This window comes from Trifolium pratense, linkage group LG1 (assembly GCF_020283565.1).
Source record: "Trifolium pratense cultivar HEN17-A07 linkage group LG1, ARS_RC_1.1, whole genome shotgun sequence".
Classification (NCBI taxonomy): Eukaryota; Viridiplantae; Streptophyta; class Magnoliopsida; order Fabales; family Fabaceae; genus Trifolium; species Trifolium pratense.
In genome coordinates this window covers 34,856,526-34,877,144 of record NC_060059.1, presented here as the reverse complement: position 1 = coordinate 34,877,144, position 20,619 = coordinate 34,856,526, and the positions used below count along the sequence as shown (strand labels likewise).

General features: G+C 35.0%; 2 protein-coding genes and 4 non-coding genes across 6 annotated transcripts; 4 read left to right on the top strand and 2 right to left on the bottom strand.

Moving 5' to 3' along the window:
- The first annotated feature begins 2,195 nt into the window (after nt 1–2,195).
- LOC123923671 (UDP-galactose transporter 1) lies at nt 2,196–7,882 on the top strand. The gene is made up of 5 exons (XM_045976371.1): nt 2,196–2,605; nt 4,609–4,858; nt 4,948–5,155; nt 6,966–7,197; nt 7,565–7,882. Exons 1-5 carry the CDS (start codon nt 2,495–2,497, stop codon nt 7,790–7,792), a joined length of 1,029 nt encoding a protein of 342 aa, XP_045832327.1. The 5' UTR covers nt 2,196–2,494; the 3' UTR covers nt 7,793–7,882.
- Nucleotides 7,883–8,867: 985 nt separating this feature from the next.
- LOC123903331 lies at nt 8,868–8,984 on the top strand. The gene has a single exon (XR_006807913.1). It is a non-coding gene; the product is annotated as a U5 spliceosomal RNA (small nuclear RNA).
- Nucleotides 8,985–10,313: 1,329 nt separating this feature from the next.
- LOC123903336 lies at nt 10,314–10,429 on the top strand. Its single transcript, XR_006807918.1, has one exon. It is a non-coding gene; the product is annotated as a U5 spliceosomal RNA (small nuclear RNA).
- A 1,711-nt stretch (nt 10,430–12,140) lies between these two features.
- LOC123903332 lies at nt 12,141–12,259 on the top strand. The gene has a single exon (XR_006807914.1). It is a non-coding gene; the product is annotated as a U5 spliceosomal RNA (small nuclear RNA).
- Nucleotides 12,260–15,448: 3,189 nt separating this feature from the next.
- LOC123899182 (esterase-like) lies at nt 15,449–17,480 on the bottom strand. The gene is made up of 5 exons (XM_045950258.1): nt 17,225–17,480; nt 16,741–16,953; nt 16,198–16,367; nt 15,832–16,096; nt 15,449–15,739 (listed from the first exon to the last, which is right to left on the bottom strand). The coding sequence occupies exons 1-5, from the start codon at nt 17,478–17,480 to the stop codon at nt 15,477–15,479; spliced, it is 1,167 nt and encodes a 388-aa protein (XP_045806214.1). The 3' UTR covers nt 15,449–15,476.
- Nucleotides 17,481–20,292: 2,812 nt separating this feature from the next.
- On the bottom strand, nt 20,293–20,399 carry LOC123903366. The gene has a single exon (XR_006807943.1). It is a non-coding gene; the product is annotated as a small nucleolar RNA R71 (small nucleolar RNA).
- Between the last annotated feature and the right edge of the window lie 220 nt (nt 20,400–20,619).

The following is a 20,619-nucleotide window of genomic DNA, read 5'->3' as shown; positions in this document are numbered from 1 at the left end:
AAGGGAGGAAATGTGAAACAATGTGAATAAAAATCACAAATCATAATATTTAGAGGACTAAGTATGAAATTAAACTAAATAATTGGAACAATTTTTTAGTACCGAAAAGAAAAGAAAAAGGGCCAAATTTAAGATAGGTTAAAGTTTGCCGCTATCTAAAATGTCATTATAGCTCACAGCCTCACGCAATGTTTATTTCAAGAAAAGAAAAAAAAATACATGTCAAAAAAAGAAAAAGAAAAAGAAAATACTAGAACAGAAAGTTTTATTTTTATAATATATACTAGAAATAGAATAAAATGTTAGTATTTGTGGAGAAAAAATATATATATGAGCAAAAATTCACGAATATACTCTGTCATCATTATTTTTTTGCAGACACTTGTCAAAAAGGAAAGAATCTATCTTATTTTTGTACAAGAAAGAAACTACACTTTTGATATGTTTTAAAGAATTTGAGAGAGGATGTAGTTAGGGATGATAAAAAAATTCAAACTCGAGAGACCCACTCGAATTCAAACTAAAGTCAACGGGCAAAATTTGATTTGACTGAGTTTGAGTTTAGGTTCGGGTGACACCCGATAATATGGGTGTGGGTTTGGTATCAGTCAAACTCACACCCGAAACTCATACACCCACCCGAAATATTTTATAATTATCTAATTACTCTCATAGTCTCCATCAATTTTCTTGGAAGACCTTAAATTTTAGTTGTAATTTAATTTCATGAAAGTCTATGTTGTAATTTCTTGAAAGTCTATGTTTGAATTTTCTTGAAAGACCTTAATTTTAGCTGTAATTTAATTCAAAGTCTATGTTGGAATTTAATTTCTTAAATTTGCAAATTATTTTCAAATGTGCTGCGGGTTTGAGTTTGGATAGAAAAAACCCGAACCCAATGGATGTGGGCGTGGGGTGTTGTTTTGCCACCCGCAAAAAATACCCATTACGGGTAGGATAAAAACCTGCATTTTGAGTACGAGCACGAGTATGAGTAATTACCCACCCCGCCCCATACCCACATAATATATAGTTATTTATTTTTATATAATAACATATGTATAATAACATATGTATACCAATTTAAAAAAATATAACAACTATTAAATTATTACACATTTTTAATAAAAATATTTATTTATAATATAATACAAACACAATGTGAATATGTCAACAAAGAAATGAACTTTAACACGAGGTTGATAAATTTTTTGTTTATTATTTTCATGAGTCAACATTAAATTTTTTTTTTAAAAAATTAATTATATTAAAACGATATAATATTTTAAATCGATCGATTTATTTTTTGCAAAACTACAGGTAACGGGTACGGGTATGAGTACTTAGGTACCCATAGAGTATGGGGACAGAGACAAATATTTTTACCCACGCGGGTATGGGGATGAATACAATTTTTTTTTCAAACTGCGATATGGGGATGAATACTATAGTACCCTACCCATACCCTACCGATTGCCATCTCTTGTTTGGGTTTGAGTGATGATTTCGGGTGTAGTTTTGATTAGTGTCAAACCCGCACCCATGGACGCCCGTTGTCATCCCTAGATGTAGTCTCCGTGAAATTAGTTTAGTTTGTAGATATATTTAAGGGTCATGTTAACATGTGCATCAAAGGCACATGTTAAGGTTCTAAATATAGAAAATTGCATTTATTGTTAGAAAAAAAATTAATGCTTAAGAAGTTAAATGCACATATTTCAATATATTATTTCTACTTTTACTTCCTTAACATGTGCATTTGGTGCACATGTTAACATTTTCCTTATACATGAATTGAAGTTCGAATTTTGAACACTCCACTTATTCATTTTTAAGGTAAAATATTTAACCACTAAAATATTAGATAAAAATAAGAGAGCCGCAAATAATGAATAAGTAATAATAATAACTTAAAAACAAATTTACTTTTTATATTTGGTGTACTTATTTCTTTTTTATTCTCTATAATAATATAAAATATAATTTTATATTAGAATATTTAGATAATGTATTAAATGTGAATATCTTATTCCATTTTGTTTCACTTTTTACTAATGTGACATGAAACTATAAATATTTTAACAAAAATAAAAATTGTTAAAATTGTTAGGTTGTCAATAATTTGTCATTTTGTCTATTAATTACTAAAAAAAAATAATCTAATAATAAAAAAATTAGAACAGTAATTTGTTTTTGTACATTTTAGTAGTAGTAAGAAAAAAGGTTGTGTCAAAAAAGAAGAAAAAAAAGGGTGAGTGAGGTAAATCAACGAGATTGAGAAAAGAAAAGTGTGAGAAAGAAAGAAAGAGGTACGCTACAATCTCATTTGTTCAATCAATCCTTCTTGAATCTATTCATTCATTTCTTCACCGTTACAATTTTCACAAATAACAACAATATACAATACATTATATATATATTCTCTCTCTTGCGAGAAACTCTCTCGGAGAAAAAAAAAAGAAAGTAATTAATAACGGTGGTGGTGGTGGTGGTGATGGAAGAAGGCCTAGTTTGCCAGTGGAGCGTCTTTAGATCTCTTTTGGCAATTCTTCAATGGTGGGCTTTCAATGTCACTGTCATTATTATGAACAAGTGGATCTTTCAGGTTTCTCTCTCTCTTCAAATCTAATAATCATTTTTATATTTTTTTTAAACAATGAGAATAATTAGACTTTATTAATATTATTTTAAATTTCATGTCTTAAAATAATGTTTATCATAAGATCTATTGTTATTGCTTCATGTTATACCTTTTTAATTTTTGTTGATCTATGATTCTGTTTATGTGCTGTTTGTTTCTGTACATTAATTTGTTTTTTTTTAATTTTTTATAAGAGTGTGGATTTGTTGAATTTGATTTACTTAATTGGTGAGTTTTATATGTGTTTTTGTTAATTAAATGTTTTGTTCCTTTTGAGCTACATTCAATGTTTGGTGAAAGTTGTAGAATTCTTTTGTTTATTGTGTGTAATAACAATTTTAAGAGTTAATTTGAATATTTAAAATCGTATAATCTATGTTGGGAAGAACCCGAGTTTGATTCCTGGTTGGAACAACTCTTGGCCAGACTTTACTTACCTTGTGGCCGAACTCTGGATTACCAGACCCCTTTCCCTGGGAACTAGAGGATTAAAAACAAAAAAAAAAATCGTATCATCTAGATGTGATGTGGTGGACCAGGATATATTTAGTGATTCCTTAAAATGGAATGCAGCTACGAAGATATTACACAAATTTTAAATGCTATGGAATTAGCTTTTAAGTTTGGAAATGTCTGTTTTTCATCGCATGGAGTTTGGCCTTCTGGCCACTTTTACTGGGACTTAGGAAAGATCCAAGATCCACCGACGTTCTTATTTTGTTATATTCGAGGCTCTCATAGTATATGTTTTCATTATGACTTTGACGCGTGCAGCGAAGCTTTTTAGTTAAGATCTTAAATGATTCTGATCATAAGATCTTAAATGATTCTGATCACTTAGATTACTTAGATATGAAGACATTACACAAATTTTAAATGCTATGCAATTAGCTTTTAACTTTGGAAAATGTCTGTTTTTCATCGTATGGAGTTTGGCCGTCCTGGCCACTTTTGCTTGGACTTAGGAAAGATCCAAGATCCACCGATGTTCTTATTTTGTTATATTTGAGGCTCTCATAGTATTTCTTTGATTATGACTTTGACGCGTGGAGCGAAGCTTTTTAGTTAAGATCTTAAATGATTCTGATCACCGAGATTACTTAGATCGTTATATTCTTGTTTCATCTGTGACTGTGAGGGAAAAGGCTTATCAATCTTCATCACTTTCTTAAAGATATAGGCATTGACTGTTCTTCATTAATATATAACTATAATCACAATTTTCATAATATATTTAAACCCTTATGTTAATATATCAACAAAAGCACCATTAAAAAAACTCAAAACATGTCTTGCTCTATGGCAATAGCCAACAATTCAAAAGCATTTTTAATGAATTATTGTCTAATGTTAACTGATTCAATCACTTCTCCCCTTTTATCTTAATCCATAAGAAACATGGCTTCTAAGTCTAATTCATCAAGAGACAACTCTGCCAATTGAAGAAGTCCTGCACCATCTTGATGTTGATCATGTACATCTTCATTATGTCCCGCAACCTTGTCTCACATTTTTATACTCTTCACCTTTCCTAGGATTAGTACACATCTACGCATATCTATGAAGTATCTCTTACGTTTTTGGTAAATTTAAAACAAAATTCTGATACTTCTAGGATACGTATCGGTGGGGTATCAGTATCAGATACGGATACTTCCCCAATTTTTAAGTACCCAGACTTCATATATTATAATGAATAACAACAATAAAAGTTTTTTTCCACGAGATGGACTTGGTTACGTGGATCAAAAGATGTCATATTATTCTATAGTAAATAGTAAATCTTGTCTAATGACAAGCCATTTGAATATAAATACAGTAACTCTTAATGATTTGACTTGTAATTTTTCATAGTCATTGTTGTCCACCGTAACATTCCAATCATTGCAATATTTCATGTTGTTTACCATCCAACATGTATGGATGATAAGAAAAGCCTTAAATTTGAACTTTTTCTTCTTTCGCAGAAATTGGATTTCAAGTTTCCCCTATCGGTATCCTGTATCCACTTTATCTGCTCAGCCATTGGAGCATACATGGTAATTAAAGTGCTGAAGCTTAAACCACTCATAGCTGTTGACCCTCAAGATCGCTGGAAAAGAATATTTCCTATGTCATTTGTGTTCTGTATTAACATAGTTTTGGGGAATGTGAGCCTGCGCTACATACCAGTTTCTTTTATGCAAACAATAAAATCATTCACTCCTGCAACAACAGGTAATATTCTTTAATTGATTACTTAGCTGCCGTCTGCTTTAGTTGTAGTTTTAAGGATAATATCATCTGATATTGGTGAACTTGCACAGTTGTTTTGCAGTGGCTAGTATGGAGAAAATATTTTGACTGGCGCATTTGGGCTTCTCTCATACCCATTGTTGGAGGGATTCTTTTGACATCTATTACAGAGCTAAGTTTTAATATGTTCGGATTTTGTGCTGCCTTATTTGGCTGTTTGGCTACTTCTACAAAGACTATCCTTGCAGAGGCTTTATTGCATGGTTACAAATTTGACAGGTACGTAATTTATGCTTTGCCTTTTATCTGTTATATGTTGTTTTTTTATAAAAATTCTGATAGGTTTCAACTAGATTGATTCAATAGAAAGTCAACGAAAACAATGTTTTATTAAGTAAAAAGCCTCTGGATCAAGATGATAAACTCTTGGGCTAATTTGAGCATGCCCCAAAACTCTCCCCAATTCTTACTTTTTGTAACAACCCCTTTATTGCCTCCTCTCCTATTTATTATACCCTGTTAGTTAGTTAGTTAGTTAGTTAGTTAGTTAGTTAGTTAGTTAGAGCTGTTAGCTAACAGATATGTCGATTACATTTCCTTGTCCTCGAGATAAATATGTGGGAAAGTGTGGATCACATTAGAAACTGCTTCCCAGGAATTCTCAAATCCGGACAAATTCTGGCACCGAATGATGATTTCCAAATTCCCTGTTTTGACATAACAATTGGCCAAGACCTCCAAGGGTTGCTGCTGTAATTCCCACTGTTTTGACATAACAATAGGACACATTCTTGATGATCAGTAGGGGCAACTTCAACTTGTAAACATAAAGTACAGAGTGAATTCTGTTGTTGGGTGGCAGCTGCAACTCGTAAGCTACTTTTCCCACCCTGTCTAGGATTTGGGAAGGGCCATAATATCTAGGGCCCAACTTCTCATTCCTTCTTTGTGCAAATAATCACAGCCTGTATGGTTCGGCCTGAAGCAAACCCAGGCTCTCAGTAAAATTGCAGCTCTCTGCGCTTCTTATCTGACTTTGCTTGCTTGAACAGTTCTGACCTAAACTAACTGAGAAATAATCTGTTCCTATTAGTTACAATTGATTCTTGGGAGTCCATGTAATCTAATGCTAAAAAAATTTGCGTGCTGTTAAATTTGATTGCAACACTAGCTACCAACCAACCAGCATGTAGCAACAATGAAACATGATAATATATAAAAAAGAAAAAAATCTTCTGGATTTACACAACTAAAATTTTGTTAGTCTCCCTTGATCCGTACCTGCATACATATGGTAATTTAAGGTGATACTTATTCACAACAAATACCTTCTCTAGTGCTTGATGTTTTTTGTTATATGATACGATTAAAGTAGACAAATGTTTATGCAATCTGGATATGACACAGTTGACAGTTCCATTAGCACTTTCATATTAATTGGAGAAGTACATACTGAACTAGCAGATATTTTTTATACAAGAAGTTATAAATCAGGTAGGTTGAAAATTAGCACGGTTGATGTAAACGATTTCAGGCTATCTTGATGTTACCGTTGGATGTAAACTCCAAAAACTTTAGAACTGTTCAACTTATATTTTCTATTATTCTGTTTATGATGAGGTAAGTTTTCAAGTCAAGTTCTTTTTATTGGGTTACATTGTGAAAGAACAAACGTCTAATATCAACTGCACACTCAAGTCTTAGGACGACACTAACTGAGCTACAAGCTCATTGACAGTGTTTCTGACTTTTTATTTTCTTCAAATACTGTATCCTGGACTATCCTGTGCTTCTGGAATACTCTCTTAATTCCTCAATTAAATGGCCATTTTTGTGTCAATTAGTTTCCAAAAGTTTCAATGATTGCCAGAACTCTAGAGTATGAACATCTTTACTACTGTAGTCTGTCTGTACTGTAACATGTATAAAAAATATTCTGATCAAAAGCCACTTAGGTACTTTGTTTTTAACATTTACTGTTCTTATCTATGCTATGCTATACCTTTTCTGTTCTGTTCTTGTATAGGTTTCACTTTGGCGTACTTTTTCTGCAGTACATAGACTAATTGTTCTTGTTTTGTATATGTAGCATAAATACAGTTTATTACATGGCACCTTTTGCAACCTTGATCATGGTATTACCTGCTTTCTTACTTGAAGGCAATGGAATTCTTGAGTGGTTCAGTGTTCATCCATATCCTTGGGCGGCCATGATCATTATTTTCAGCTCCGGTGTTTTGGCATTCTGCCTTAATTTCTCTATTTTTTACGTGATTCACTCCACCACAGCTGTTACATTTAATGTTGCTGGAAACCTTAAGGTGAGATCGATGAGACATATTCAAATCCACTATACTATTTGGTCTTAAATTCCGATTCATCATATTTATTGACAATTAGTTCATTTCATATACTTGAGGAACTACTTGTACTTTTTCATTTAATACCTGGAGAAAATTGAACTCTTGCAACATTATCATTATAGCTTTAACATGCACATTTTCTGTTATTTCTGCCTTATTTAATACTCTACCACATACTTTCATATCGTTTCCTCAAATGATACACTTCAAATTGCGTGTAAATCACACACTGATGGGATGTATGCGTGATTGGTGTGCAACGAAACGGCGAGGTCTTAAGTCATTCTGCAAATACCAATTAACAGTAATCATGCTTTTTGTGCAGGTTGCGGTTGCTGTCCTTGTTTCTTGGCTGATATTTAGGAATCCAATTTCATATATGAATGCGGTTGGATGTGCCATAACTCTTGTTGGATGTACATTCTATGGTTATGTTAGGCACATGCTCTCCCAACAACCACCAGTTCCAGGAACTCCTCGGACACCAAGGACGCCTAGGAGTAAGATGGAGTTGCTTCCTCTTGTAAATGATAAATTAGATGATAAGGTCTAATTGGTTTAGTTACTAGTGAGGTGTCTGTTGTTTGAAATTACAGTAATAGCTAAAGGTAAAAAAAATATAAAAGTGACTTCGATTCGATTATTTATTCTGTTAGATTTTCCAGTTTCTAATACATATAGTTCTTTTTTGAGCCGCTGACCTCTCCGCCCTCCCTACATGTTCGCTTGATTTGAACGTGATTGTTATCTTCCAGTTTTTCTATTTTATTTCGAAATATGATCGCTGATGCTGCTAGCGCTGTTTCCACACAGGCTGCACAAATTAATTTATATACCAAAATTTGCAATTGTTTTAATTGAAACCAAACTTTGAGTATGAATCTTCGAAGTTTGAGAACCGATGTCTAAAAAAAAAAATCTAAAGAACACAAAGTGGATAGTGCCCTCGATAAGATTTTTCCATTTATGAAAACAAAAATTTAAATTTTTGAGCATTTGCTTAACGAGTCGGAGTCTTTCTCATTTTAATCAGTCTCATTTGGTAGGAAAAAATTTCCTACTCTTTTGTTAAAGAACATTGAAGGTTCACAGAACAACTTGAATCAAGATCTAACAGGAACAATGACCATATGTAATGTCAATGAGAGCCAATATAGAGGAAAAACTTTTCCTAGCTTTCAATATGAATTTGGATGTACATATGATATCTATAAAAAAGAAAAAATACTAATTTTGACACCCTCATTACCCTATATGGTAAATCCTTCCATTTGATTCACACTGGTAACATCATATCTCTACAATAGAACTCTTATGTTGCTTATTTCTGAAAGACACTGCCTTTCCATTTAGAAGCCAAGCAGAGATGTCAATCTTAAGCACTTATGTCAATCTTAAGCACAAATGTTAATCTTATAGCTTTGAGATATTAAAGATATCTAATATGATTTTAAACATACCAACTAGAGGTGTATGGATGAGTGAATAGGGGTATAGATTGTGACAACAGGTTGTTCATTGGGGAAAGTGAGTGGGTCTATGACTAAAGTCCCACATTGACTGATACATAAACTAAACTAAGATGCTCACATATAAAGTGAAACGACCTCTATTGTTTATAAGCACGGAGCCGTGTGATGATCACATAGCGAACTATTCTTTCGCCTTTTACTAAAGAATACCGTGTGAGCGTCACAATTAGCGGCATACGCTAGTTTTTGGAAGAGTCCTCTCTACCGAGGACTCTGCAATATTAGTTCAAATTTTATTAAAATGGAGTTGCTTTGTAGGTTTATTCTGTTGGATTTTCCACAGTTTCGAATTCACGTATTTCATTTTTGAGCCCTATCTCTCATGCCCTTCCTGCATCTTTTCTAGAATTCATCATGATTGTTATCTCCCCATTTTTCTATTTTGTTGCAAGATAGGATTGCAACCCACATCATTCATGTGATGATAGCTAATGATTATTCTGTATTTATGTGAGTGAAAATGAATTGATTCTTTTTTCAGAATTGAATGTATAAATCTAACATTGAATGAAGTTAACAACTTACAACAATCCTTTTATTATTTGCACCGAGTCAACACAAAAATACTGTGTAAAACAGTGTGATTCATCAGAATGTTGTGAATAGTATACATTGTAGATTTGTCATTCTTCAATTGAGTTAACCATAAATTTTGTTGTTGAATTTGCAGTCTTTCCTGTTTCTCCCTTAAACTAGTATTTGTAGTCCTTAGATTCAAACTTGGCGGGGCTTTCTCATTTCTATACATTCTGGCAGTACAATTATCGCAAGAACTTCTAGAATCAAGGGCTGATGTAAATGATTTCTTTTACCACCTGCTGTGTGGTCCTGAATCTATAGCCTTAGGTTGTGGCCTGTGATATGGTATATGATTTCACTGAAATGAATTTTGTACATGTTTGGAAACATGGAAATTCACGGTGCCACCGTGTGAATGACTGAAATTTGGTTTTGTTGCCTCAAAGTCACATCCAAACTGCATAGGAATGCTAGAAATGAAGACGCAATGCGCAACCAAACAACAGGCCAGAAGTTCTTATGCCAAACAACAGGCCAGAAGTCTCATTCATTACTTTACTTCTCTTCTTGACTTCCACTGTTAATGCAAGTATGCAATGCTCAGTAAACTCCTCACCGCAGTTGCCAGTGCTGCTTCCACACATACTGCACAAATTAATTTATATACCAATGTTTTGAATTCTTAATTGTTTTAATTCTAACCAAATTTTGAGTATGAATCTTCAAAGTTTGAGAACTGAGAGACACTTTTCCCACCTTACAATAGAACACTTATGTTGCCTCAAAGACACTAGCTTTTCATTTACTCCAAGCAAATAACAGACCCAAAATTTCCTCAAAGCTTCAACAAATGTTTATTGTGTATGGATGAGTGAGTAGGGGTAGATTGTGACAGTAGGTTGTTCATTGTGGAGAATAGAAAGAGAGTGGGTGTATGACTAAAGTCCCACATCGAATAATACATAAACAAAACTATGATGCTCCCATATAAAATGAAGGGACCTCTATAGTTTTAAAGCACGGAGCCGTGTGATGATCACATAGCGAACTATTCTTTCGCCTTTTACTAAAGAATACCGTGTGAGCGTCACAATTAGCGGCATACGCTAGTTTTTGGAAGAGTCCTCTTTATGAGGGCTCTGCAATATTAGTTCAAATTTTAGTAAGATGCTTATAATTTCTCATGTAAATGACAAATTAAATTGAGATTAATTCAATTTTATGAGGTTTTTTCTTATTTGCCATCCAAGAAGTACTTTTGTTAGCCTCTCATTTCTCATGCCCTTTCTGCATATTGGCTTGAATTAAGCATGATTGTTATCCCCCCCCCCCCCCCCCCCCCCCCATTTTTCTATTTTGTTGCAAGATATGATTGCAACCTGAACTTGGCTACATCATACATGTGCTGATAGCTAACGAGTGATTATTCTGTATTTATGTGAGTCAAAATGAATTGAATTTATTGCACAAAGCCAACAATGAATGAAGTTAAAACTTAAAACAATCCTATAATGAAAATAAATAGTTCCTCAAAATTATTACAAAAGCATATCTAACTTGAAAAAGGTTCTCGTGATGAGAAACCACCACTGCCGATTGAGTTTATAAGAAGTTATCAAAATAAGAAAAATTGAGCTTCAAGCACTGGTGGAGTAGTCCACACCACAAGATGCAAGGCTCATAACGACATTGCACTAGATATCGTAAGTATTCAATCCACCCTTATATTGTGTAATTCTTGGTGTCGGCAATTTCTATTGTGCACGAGTCTGAGGCTTAAAAGAGAGCCTGGTTTGTTGCTAAACTAATTCAATTGTGGAAAGAGGTTGATGGAGCCATGAAAGTTCAATTGTGGAACCTCATAGTAAGGACATATTATTATTAAGATAGTACTAAATGTTTTGGATTCCGGTCGTGCAAGGGCTAAGAGGTTTGAGACTGTCAAAGAAATCTGAGTAATGAACACTCAATTGATATACTCTAGTAGCGGCCAACGTCAATTACTTGGAAAGAAATCATAGCGAAAAGGATATACATATCTCTAGCTACAAATATAGTTGCAATCTAATGCATCGAAGAACCGCCTCTTACTATTTGTCGAGAGGTAGCCATCACGCCCGTTGATGTAAGAAGTTTACTGCTGGAATTGTATGAAATGAGAACCTCCTCTTACTATTTATTTTAGTTAAGTTTAACAATTTATAATATTGTGTGTCTTATATGAATGGTAGCCCATAAAAGTCCATTCATCTATCAAGTACTTGTATATCCCATTAATGACAAAGGTAAATACGCGAAATTCTCAGATAACATACGATCTATGGCTGTTTTATTGTTTTTATTTTTGTCCAAAATTGTAGCACGGCTTAAATTTTTGCTGCAGAAAGTGCAAGCTATTTTTATAAGTCAAATTATTGTCTAAATTATTTTCATATAAGTTTTAAGCTATTTTTATAAGGAATTAAGCTGAACACAATTACTAAACATGTATGTTTTAATTAGTTCTTACATATGAGTGTCACAAAATTAAATTTATATTAGTAGATAAATTCAACGGCACAAGTCTATGGTTGTGGTTGCTGTGTAAAGCCAGGAGGCGGCGGCAGCAGCACCAGGAAAATTGCACTCATTGTAACTTCCAATCACAGGGTTGATCAATCTTGTGGCAGTTATAAATAAAATCACAAAAAGCAACATATGTAAGATAGTATGAAACTTGTATGGATGAGTGAATAGGGGTAGAAAGAAACTGATGGGGTCTATGACTAAAGTCCCACATCGACCGATACATAAACCAAACTAAGATGCTCTCATATAAAATGAAATGACCTCCATCGTTTACAAGCACGGAGCCGTGTGATGATCACATAGCGAACTATTCTTTCGCCTTTTACTAAAGAATACCGTGTGAACGTCACAATTAGCGGCATACGCTAGTTTTTGGAAGAGTCCTCATTCTACTGAGGACTCTGCAATATTAGTTCAAATTTTAGTAAAATAGTTGCTTTTTCTAGCTACTAGTGAAATTGTAAAATAAATCAAAAGTTAATATTGCAAAGGCAATATTTTTTAAGTCGAACTTTTTGGCCCCTCTTTTTTTACATTTATTATAATTTTAGACTCAACTCATGGGTTTTGCCATAACTATTTGTGAGTTTTTGTGTAAAAATTGTGAATTTTAAGATATTTTGTCATTAAATTCAATATTGGGGCAAAATGACACTTTTTTTTAGTAAAAATAAATATAATTTTTAGGGGAAAAACATCCACTCAGATCAAATTTATAATAGAGCCCAAAATGTTTGATTAATAAAGAGGGACCATTTTCATAAGTTTAATAAAATAAGACGGATTAAAGGTGAAATTGAACAATAGTATAACAACATACTGATATATAAAAAATTAGAAAGAATTTAGGGGGGACCGTGGCCTCTGCTGGTCCCCCTTCTAGCTCCGTCCCTGAGTACATGGTTGGCAACATGGAAAGTCACACTGCCACCGTGCGATCGACTAAAATCACGGTCCCCCTTCTAGCTCCGTCCCTGAGTACATGGTTGGCAACATGGAGAGTCACAGTGCCACTGTGCGATTGACTGAAATTTGGTTTTGTTGCTTAACTATAGTCACATCCAAACATGTTCCGAGCAGGCGATCTTAATCCTAATCCTAACTATCAACTACAGACCTAAGTCAGTAGCCAGAAGTTCTTCTGCCTGAGGTAGTCATTCATTACTTGACTTCTCTTCTTCATTTCTACTGTTAATGCAAATATGCAATGCTTAGTAAACTCCGCGCCGCTGTTGCCAGTGCTGCTTCCACACAGACTGCACAAATTAATTTATAAACCAAACATTGAGTACGGATCAAAGACACTAGCTTTTCATTTCCTCCAAGCAACTAGCAGACCCAAAATTTCCTCAAAGTTTCAACAAATGTTTATTCTTATAGCTTTAAGATATTGATGAAAGCTAAACTGATTTTAAACGTTCCAAATAGAAGTGAATGGATGACTGAATAGGGGTAGATTGTGACAATAGGTGAATGGATGTATGACTTAAGTCCCACATCGACTAAATATATCAACAAAACTAAGATTGCTCACATATGAAATGAAAGGACCTCTATTGTTCTCAAGCACGGAGCCGTGTGATGTTTTTCTAAAGAATATCGTGTGAGCGTCACAATTGGCATACGCTAGTTTTTGGAAGAACCCTCTTTATAGAGAGGCCTAAAGAGCAATTTTCGTATTATAATTGTCAAGTCCGACCTATTTTGGCTCAATGGTCCCAATTACATAAATGAGGAAAATTTCTCCTCACCCCCAATATAATCTAAATATTTTGGAAAATTGAATCTGAATTATATATTTATGTGATTCGGATTATGCATTTCCAATTAAAACACATTAAAAAAAACGTTAACATGTCGTCTCATAAGTTTTAGCTCAACTAGCAAAAAATATCAAAATTGTTAGGCTGGACGTCGCAACCCGGGTTCGAACCTGAGATTTCACAATTATGTGAATTTAATTTCAGAGAATTTACCACATCTAAGACAAAAAAAAAAACTTTAACATGTCTCATTAAAAACAAGTTCAAACGATACAAGTCCATAATGACATACAACAAATATTGACATAAAAACATAAGATCTAGATGAAAAAATGTAAATAAAATACAAACGAAAAAAAAATAAAATCGGATTGTATTTTTTTTTTTTTACAATGAGCTGGGGATCGAACCCAGACTTATAACGTATTACTCAAACCCCTCACCACTAGATCAAACCTGGTGGCTTAAAAAAAAAATCGGATTCTAGAATATACAAATAATTGCATTTTTTCTTACCTAACAACACTTTATTTGGAAATACAAATTAGGGGGAATAGTCATTTTGGTCCCTCAATGTGCAACTCGCTGTCATTCTGGTCCCTGACTGAAGAAAAAATACAAAATAGTCCCTAACTCTGCAATCCGTTAGTCATTTTGGTCCTTGGCGTTAAAATTGATCGTTAACTTTACAAAAAAACTGACGTGACATTTTTTGGAGACACGTGGCACGCTGAGTATGCATTAGTTGTACATGTGGCTTTATGACATGGCCATGGACCAAAATGATAGTACTTTTTTTTTCTTCATTTTTTCATCCTCTCATTCTTCTTCAACTTCTTCATACATTCATATAAAATCCAGAAATTGCATAACTCGAAATCGTGGTAAGGATGAAGATGTTGGAGATTTGACTTTAATGTTTGAACCAAAATCTTGCTCTTGTTTGTTTATGTTTGTTTTCTTCCTAACTATGTTCTATATATTATTCAAAGTTGCTGCTAGTCTCTATTTTGTAGCTAAACTTCTGTTTGGTTCTTCACCAGCCCTGTGCATATATAGTGGTAACAGGGGTGTCCTTATAGTGTTTGTCTTTTTGGGAATGAGATGCTTAAATTTATGTTGTGTTGGCTGGCCAATTTTTTGTGTTAACTTTCATCTATAGTGAGACAATTATTTGGTTGGATAGTTTATGAAATTAGGACCTTAGCTAGTTTTGTGCAAAAACAGTTGTAAAAGGGGAGACTCTTGTTTTTGTATTGGTGGTTCCTTTGGCATATGGTAACAAAGTTACTCCTTTTTTCATCACATACTATTGAATTGATGAACGTTTTATCAGCTACAATTGCATAAACATTTTTTTTTTTGTTTTGTGTTTCTTAACTTAAACCAGTTTCCAATGTTTGAACCATAGTTTTTAGCTCCAACATCAACATACACAATTTATGTTCTTCACATACTTTGTATCAACCATTGAAGATACATACTTTATATTTTTCACATACACATGAATGTATGAAAAAGTTGAAGAAGAATGAGAGGAAGAAGATAAAGAAATGGAAAAAAAAAATTACTGTCATTTTGGTCCTTCGCCATGTCATCAGGCCATTTGTCCAACTAATTCCTACTCAGCGTTCCACGCGTCTCCAAAAAAATGCCACATCAGCTTTTTTTGTAAATTTAACTGTTAATTTTAACGTCAGGGACCAAAGTGACTAACGGATTGCAGAGTCAGGGACTATTTTGTATTTTTTCTTCAATCAGGGACCAAAATGACAGCGAGTTGCACATTGAGGGACCAAAATGACTATTTCCCCTACAAATTATTGCATCGATGAACAATAAAATCTGAATAGTCTTAGGTGGAAGTTTTATGACATGCCATGTTCAAAGGAATAGGTGGATCTGAGAAAGCCCCAGTAGAAATTTCATCAAAAACATATTTATTAGCTGCTTCTGTGAAATGAATTCCATCCCAAATTACTCTTGTAGGTCGATTATCACATGAACCTACAAATACTCTAGATCCATTCATATCTATGCTTTCTCCACATCCAGCACTAGTGTTGTAGTTGTACTCTCCTCCATAGCCACAACATGTAACTAGTGGTTGCTCAAATCCTACACATATAAATCATGATAATATTCACTATAGTTATTAGAATTTTATTTTTTTTGTCACTTGTCAATGTTATAATTTTAATTTAACTTACCAAATTTTGTTGGGTTGCTGAAAAGAGAATATTTAACGGAGTAAATATCTACATATATGATTGTACTTTGAATAAGTTCTACACGAAGTTGATCTACAACTTCCTTCAATTGTTGGTTGAAATTTTGAGCAACTTCATTATATTGCTTTGCACAACCATATTGATCCCTTTGGGCTAATATAAATACTAGGGAAATATATGGAATGCACCCAAGTGGTCCTGTATTGTGTATCCAAAATGATCTAGCCCCCAAAATGTACAATGCCTAACAAGAGTAATTAGAGTAAAAAGATAATTAGAGTTATTTGAATTTTTAATGGATTTTATAATAGGGAAAATGGAGTATATAGAAAGGGTGAGAATTACTTTAACATTGATTGAGAAACTTTTAACTATTTCAGGCACTGCAGCATTCACTTGTTGTATAGTCTTGCCTAGAAAGAAGGCACCACTAAGATCGTTTTGACCAATATCAATTGTATAGAGAGCTTCTTGAAAATACTCTTGTTTGGGCATCAAGCTTGCAAACACACCACCTTTGTGAAGAAAAATATTTGAATCAAAACAAATGCAATAAAATATTCGCAAGTAAAATTTTAATGTACTTGTCCGGTCAGCTTAGCTCAGTTGATATAACATTGCATTATATACGCAGGAGGCCGAGATTCGAACCCCGATCATCCCACTTACCTTAAGGGTGAAATTTCTAGCCTTTATGGGCCTAGTTGCAGACCCTTATGGCCGGCCCTAGACACCGATTAAATCACTGTCTCATACATTCATATATAGATGAGACTATAAACTTCTACTTCTAAAGACTAACGTCAATCATCGTTTGAGGACGTCTCCCTTAATTGTCTAAAATAATTGTGAGTGAGTGTCTTCATTAGTACTAAGTTGTTTGATTACCTTGTTGTTTAATAAATTGTGTCCTAGCTTTGAACTGTGTAAATTGAGCAGACTGAATATCAAGAAAGAAAGGACTGAGTCCAGGCAATTGAGGTAAAATTATAGGTGGGAGTTTGATTGTTGCTGATGCCGTTGCAAAGTTTCCTCCATATGAGTAGTTAGCTCCCAATGAATCAAGATATGGACTTAGAAATGGGAGCCCAAAACTATTAGCTGAAATTGCAAAGAATATATATGAAACAAACAAATTAACATTGTAGTGTAGTCATGTTTGAATGCAATCAAGTGCGGTCAACACCTTAGTACGGTTCGATTATCAGTATCTGGCCCACTAGACCGTTTAATATGGTTCGGGGGTCAGTTTTGGTATCAAGTGGTTCCAGCCCCTGATTGAACCGTGGTCCACCCTACTAAGTTCAGCGCCAATCACAACTGAACCGACTAAGGATTAAGTAGAAAACTAACGATATTAATAAATAGTTACCAATGAAATCAATGATTAGTCGACCATCAGAGAATCTTCCTGCAGGTCTGTTGAAATAAGTCTGTCCATAAGGTGGTGGTGGTTGTATAAAAGCAGCAGCTAAACCACCAGTATCAGAGTTTGAATCCCCAAAGTTAAATATGGCAGGGAAATTGCACTCATTGCTACTTCCATTCAATGTGGTAGCTATTGATAAAATCACAAAAAATAACACATGAAACTTGTTTCTCCTAACATAATGCATTGGACTAGTCATTTTGTCTTAAAAATAACCAAATGCAATTGTGGTATATATATGCTTTTCAATTATAACCCCCACCGTTTATTGCACTATCAAGTGGTTGGACTAATTAAGAAGAATTTATATTTAGAATAAGACTTGAAACTTGTTTTTACCAGACAATTTTATTTTTTTAAAATTGTTTATGTTGTTCCAATAAGACCGTATTTAAGGTGGGCGAAGAGGGTGACCGTCCTAAGTCCTAAAAAATAAGTTCAAAATTTAGGTCCTAACTAACTCACACACACAAATATGCATACAAATGAATTTCCGGGATGTATGGTCACCGGAGTATTAACGAGTTTGTATCTAGAAATGTTCGTATGAATTTTGTATCAATATTTGAATATTAAATAAAAAAATTCAATATTTTTTGGAAATTCAAATTTTCTAGACTACTTAATAGTTAGGGCCCAAATTGTAAGTTCGCCCCTAAGCCATTAAAATCTAAGAAACGGCACTATGTTCCAGATATTGATATTCCTCGTAATTTCCCACTAATTTGTCATTCCTCAAATTGCACCTAATGTTGTGGATGTTTCCGCATTCCCGCTAACGTGAATCATACATTACAGCTAGGGTCGTCTCCGATTATTTGGAGACATTGTAGCAATTCTCTATTTAAATCGTAATTTCCCACTAATTTGTCATTCCTCAAATTGCACCTATCGTTATGGATGTTTCTGCATTCCCGCTAACGTGAATCATACATTACAGCTAGGGTCGTAATTAAATAACATAAAAAAATAATTCTCATAGAATATATAACAATATAAAAAAAAGACTGATGACAAATCGTCACACTCTATAATCTAGCCTTATTTTAGCAACTTTAGATAGTTTTTAATTGCTTTTGATCAATAAAGTTGAGTGAAATTGAAACTTATGCGTTGTTGCTTGTATTGCAAGAAAACAGGTTTTTATGCAGGATTCTGGAAAATTACACTACGCTGGGGGCGTGGGAGCATCACGCGCAGCGTAGTCGTGCCTGAGAAGATTTTGAAATCCAGAGTGCAGCCACGCGCGGCGTGGAACAGGCCACGCGCGGCGTAATCCACAAGTCAGAGAGCTGTTTTTAGGGGTTGAACTACGCGCGGCGTGGAAAGTCATCACGCGCGGCGTAGCAGATCATCAAGTTGAAGAATGAAACCCAGGATCTCTGTCACGCGCGGCATGGGCAGTTTCACGCGCGGCGTAGTAGTGGAAAGAGCGACCACGCGCGGCGTAATGGATCTGGCGCGCGGCGTGGTCGCGATGTTATAAAACAAAATCTGTTTTTCTGAGTTTGGGTTGGACTTTTTCTGCAATTCTTGACTATACTCTTGATCCAGTACTTGAAGATCACGATTCAACACTCCATTGGGGAGCTCCAGGCGCATCGGATCATGGAGATTCAAGCCGTGATGATGAAGCAAGGAAGCGCTCAAATGAAGATGAGGAGCTAAACTCCTTGGAGGTAGAATCTAGGGTAGTTTAGAATGTAATTAGCAGAAATGTAAGCTTCAAGGTGTAAGTTCATACTCATTCCAATATGTTTATTAAATGAATTCAGTTCTTAATGCTTTATGGTTCTTAATTAGCGTCGTAATGATCTTGAGTTGAGTCACGTGCGAGAGCATTGGTTCAATGTCTGATTTGAATTCATTTAGCACGCGGGCGTTCTCCGGTCGAGAGATTATGTGAGGCGTAGTGTGTAGCGAACGATTGACGCGCGTTAATCTCATTCGTTGTAGATAGCTGAGCACCCGAGAGGGGGAGCATCGACAACGAATAGAGTGATTGTTAGACAAGAGATTGCATTTCACCAAATTGTCAATCTAGTTGTGGACATTTGAGTATGAGTTTACGCATTTGAAGATTGCATGATGCTAGCTATAGACTAAACGATCCCGATGATTCTACCTTGTTTTACTTAATTGCTAAGCACTAAGTTTCTACCACTTGATCACCAAACACACCCCCAATTATGTTATGTTTTTACACAATGAATTTAGACACCGTTACACTCGTTTGATCACACAATCCCTGTGGATCGATAACTCATAAATACTATTACTTCTTGATATTCGTACACTTGCGAACTATTCATCAAGTTTTTGGCGCCGTTGCCGGGGATTGTGATAGATTCGACGAGGCAATAGTGTCTATATTTGTTCTGTTTTTCTGTTTTTCAGTTTTTCTGTTTTGGTGATTTTTCTCTTGTGAGCTTTCTACTCGTTTGCTTGCGTGTTGCATGCGGAGAACAGGTACACCCGAGCTGCTATTCGATCCGGAGATTGAGAAAACTGCTCGTGCGAATAGGAGAGCTGCAAGAGAAGCTCAAGCGTTGAAAGAAAGGACTCCAACTACTAGTGCACCGGAACTTGAAGAGGGTGCAGCTGTCATGGAGGAAGAGCAAGAGCCACCGCGAAATGTTCCACCACCGAGACGCACTCTTGGTGATTATGGAAGGAGAGACAACGATGTATTGGCTAACCAAGGGTTTCAACCGGCTAATCCGGTCTCATTCGACATCAAGAATACGGTTCTTTCAGCTCTTAAGGAGAATCCGTATTCCGGTTCCGAATCTCAATGCCCAAATCTCCACCTATCTCATTTCTATGAAGCATGTGACTATACCGATCCACCCGGAGTGAGTGAATCGGACAAAAGATTGAGGCTATTCAAGCATTCCCTCACCGGCCGTGCCAAAGATTGGCTAGACACGATACCGACTGGAACCATTGAGAGTTGGAGGCAGTTGGAGCGGAAGTTCTTAGACCGCTACTTTCCCATCCACAAGTTCCTAGAAAGAAGAGCTGAAATTAGCAACTTTGAACAAGCGGATGGGGAGACACTCTATGATGCGTGGGAGAGGTTCAAAGTGTGCCTTAAAAGGTGTCCACACCATGGTTTTGATGGGCATAATCAGATGCAAATGTTTACCCAAGGCTTGAGACCTCAAACACGGATGATTCTTGACGCGTCGGCTGGTGGTTCATTGAAGAATCGAGATGAAAATGAAGTTAGGGAATTGGTGGAGAGTATGGCTCAAAACGAGTACAGAGACACCACGTCTAAAGGAGCCAAAGGAAAAGGAAGAGTTGGGGAGCTGGACACACAAGAAGCATTATTA

Coding starts and splice junctions, on each gene's coding strand:
- LOC123923671 (XM_045976371.1), top strand. CDS start 2,495: ATGGAAGAAGGCCTAGTTTGCCAGTGGAGCGTCTTTAGATCTCTTTTG. Junction 2,606..4,608: donor TGAACAAGTGGATCTTTCAG/GTTTCTCTCTCT, acceptor CTTCTTTCGCAG/AAATTGGATTTCAAGTTTCC. Junction 7,198..7,564: donor ATGTTGCTGGAAACCTTAAG/GTGAGATCGATG, acceptor CTTTTTGTGCAG/GTTGCGGTTGCTGTCCTTGT.
- LOC123899182 (XM_045950258.1), bottom strand. CDS start 17,480: ATGACTAGTCCAATGCATTATGTTAGGAGAAACAAGTTTCATGTGTTA. Junction 16,097..16,197: donor GTTTCTCAATCAATGTTAAA/GTAATTCTCACC, acceptor TACTCTTGTTAG/GCATTGTACATTTTGGGGGC. Junction 15,740..15,831: donor CAGCAACCCAACAAAATTTG/GTAAGTTAAATT, acceptor TTATATGTGTAG/GATTTGAGCAACCACTAGTT.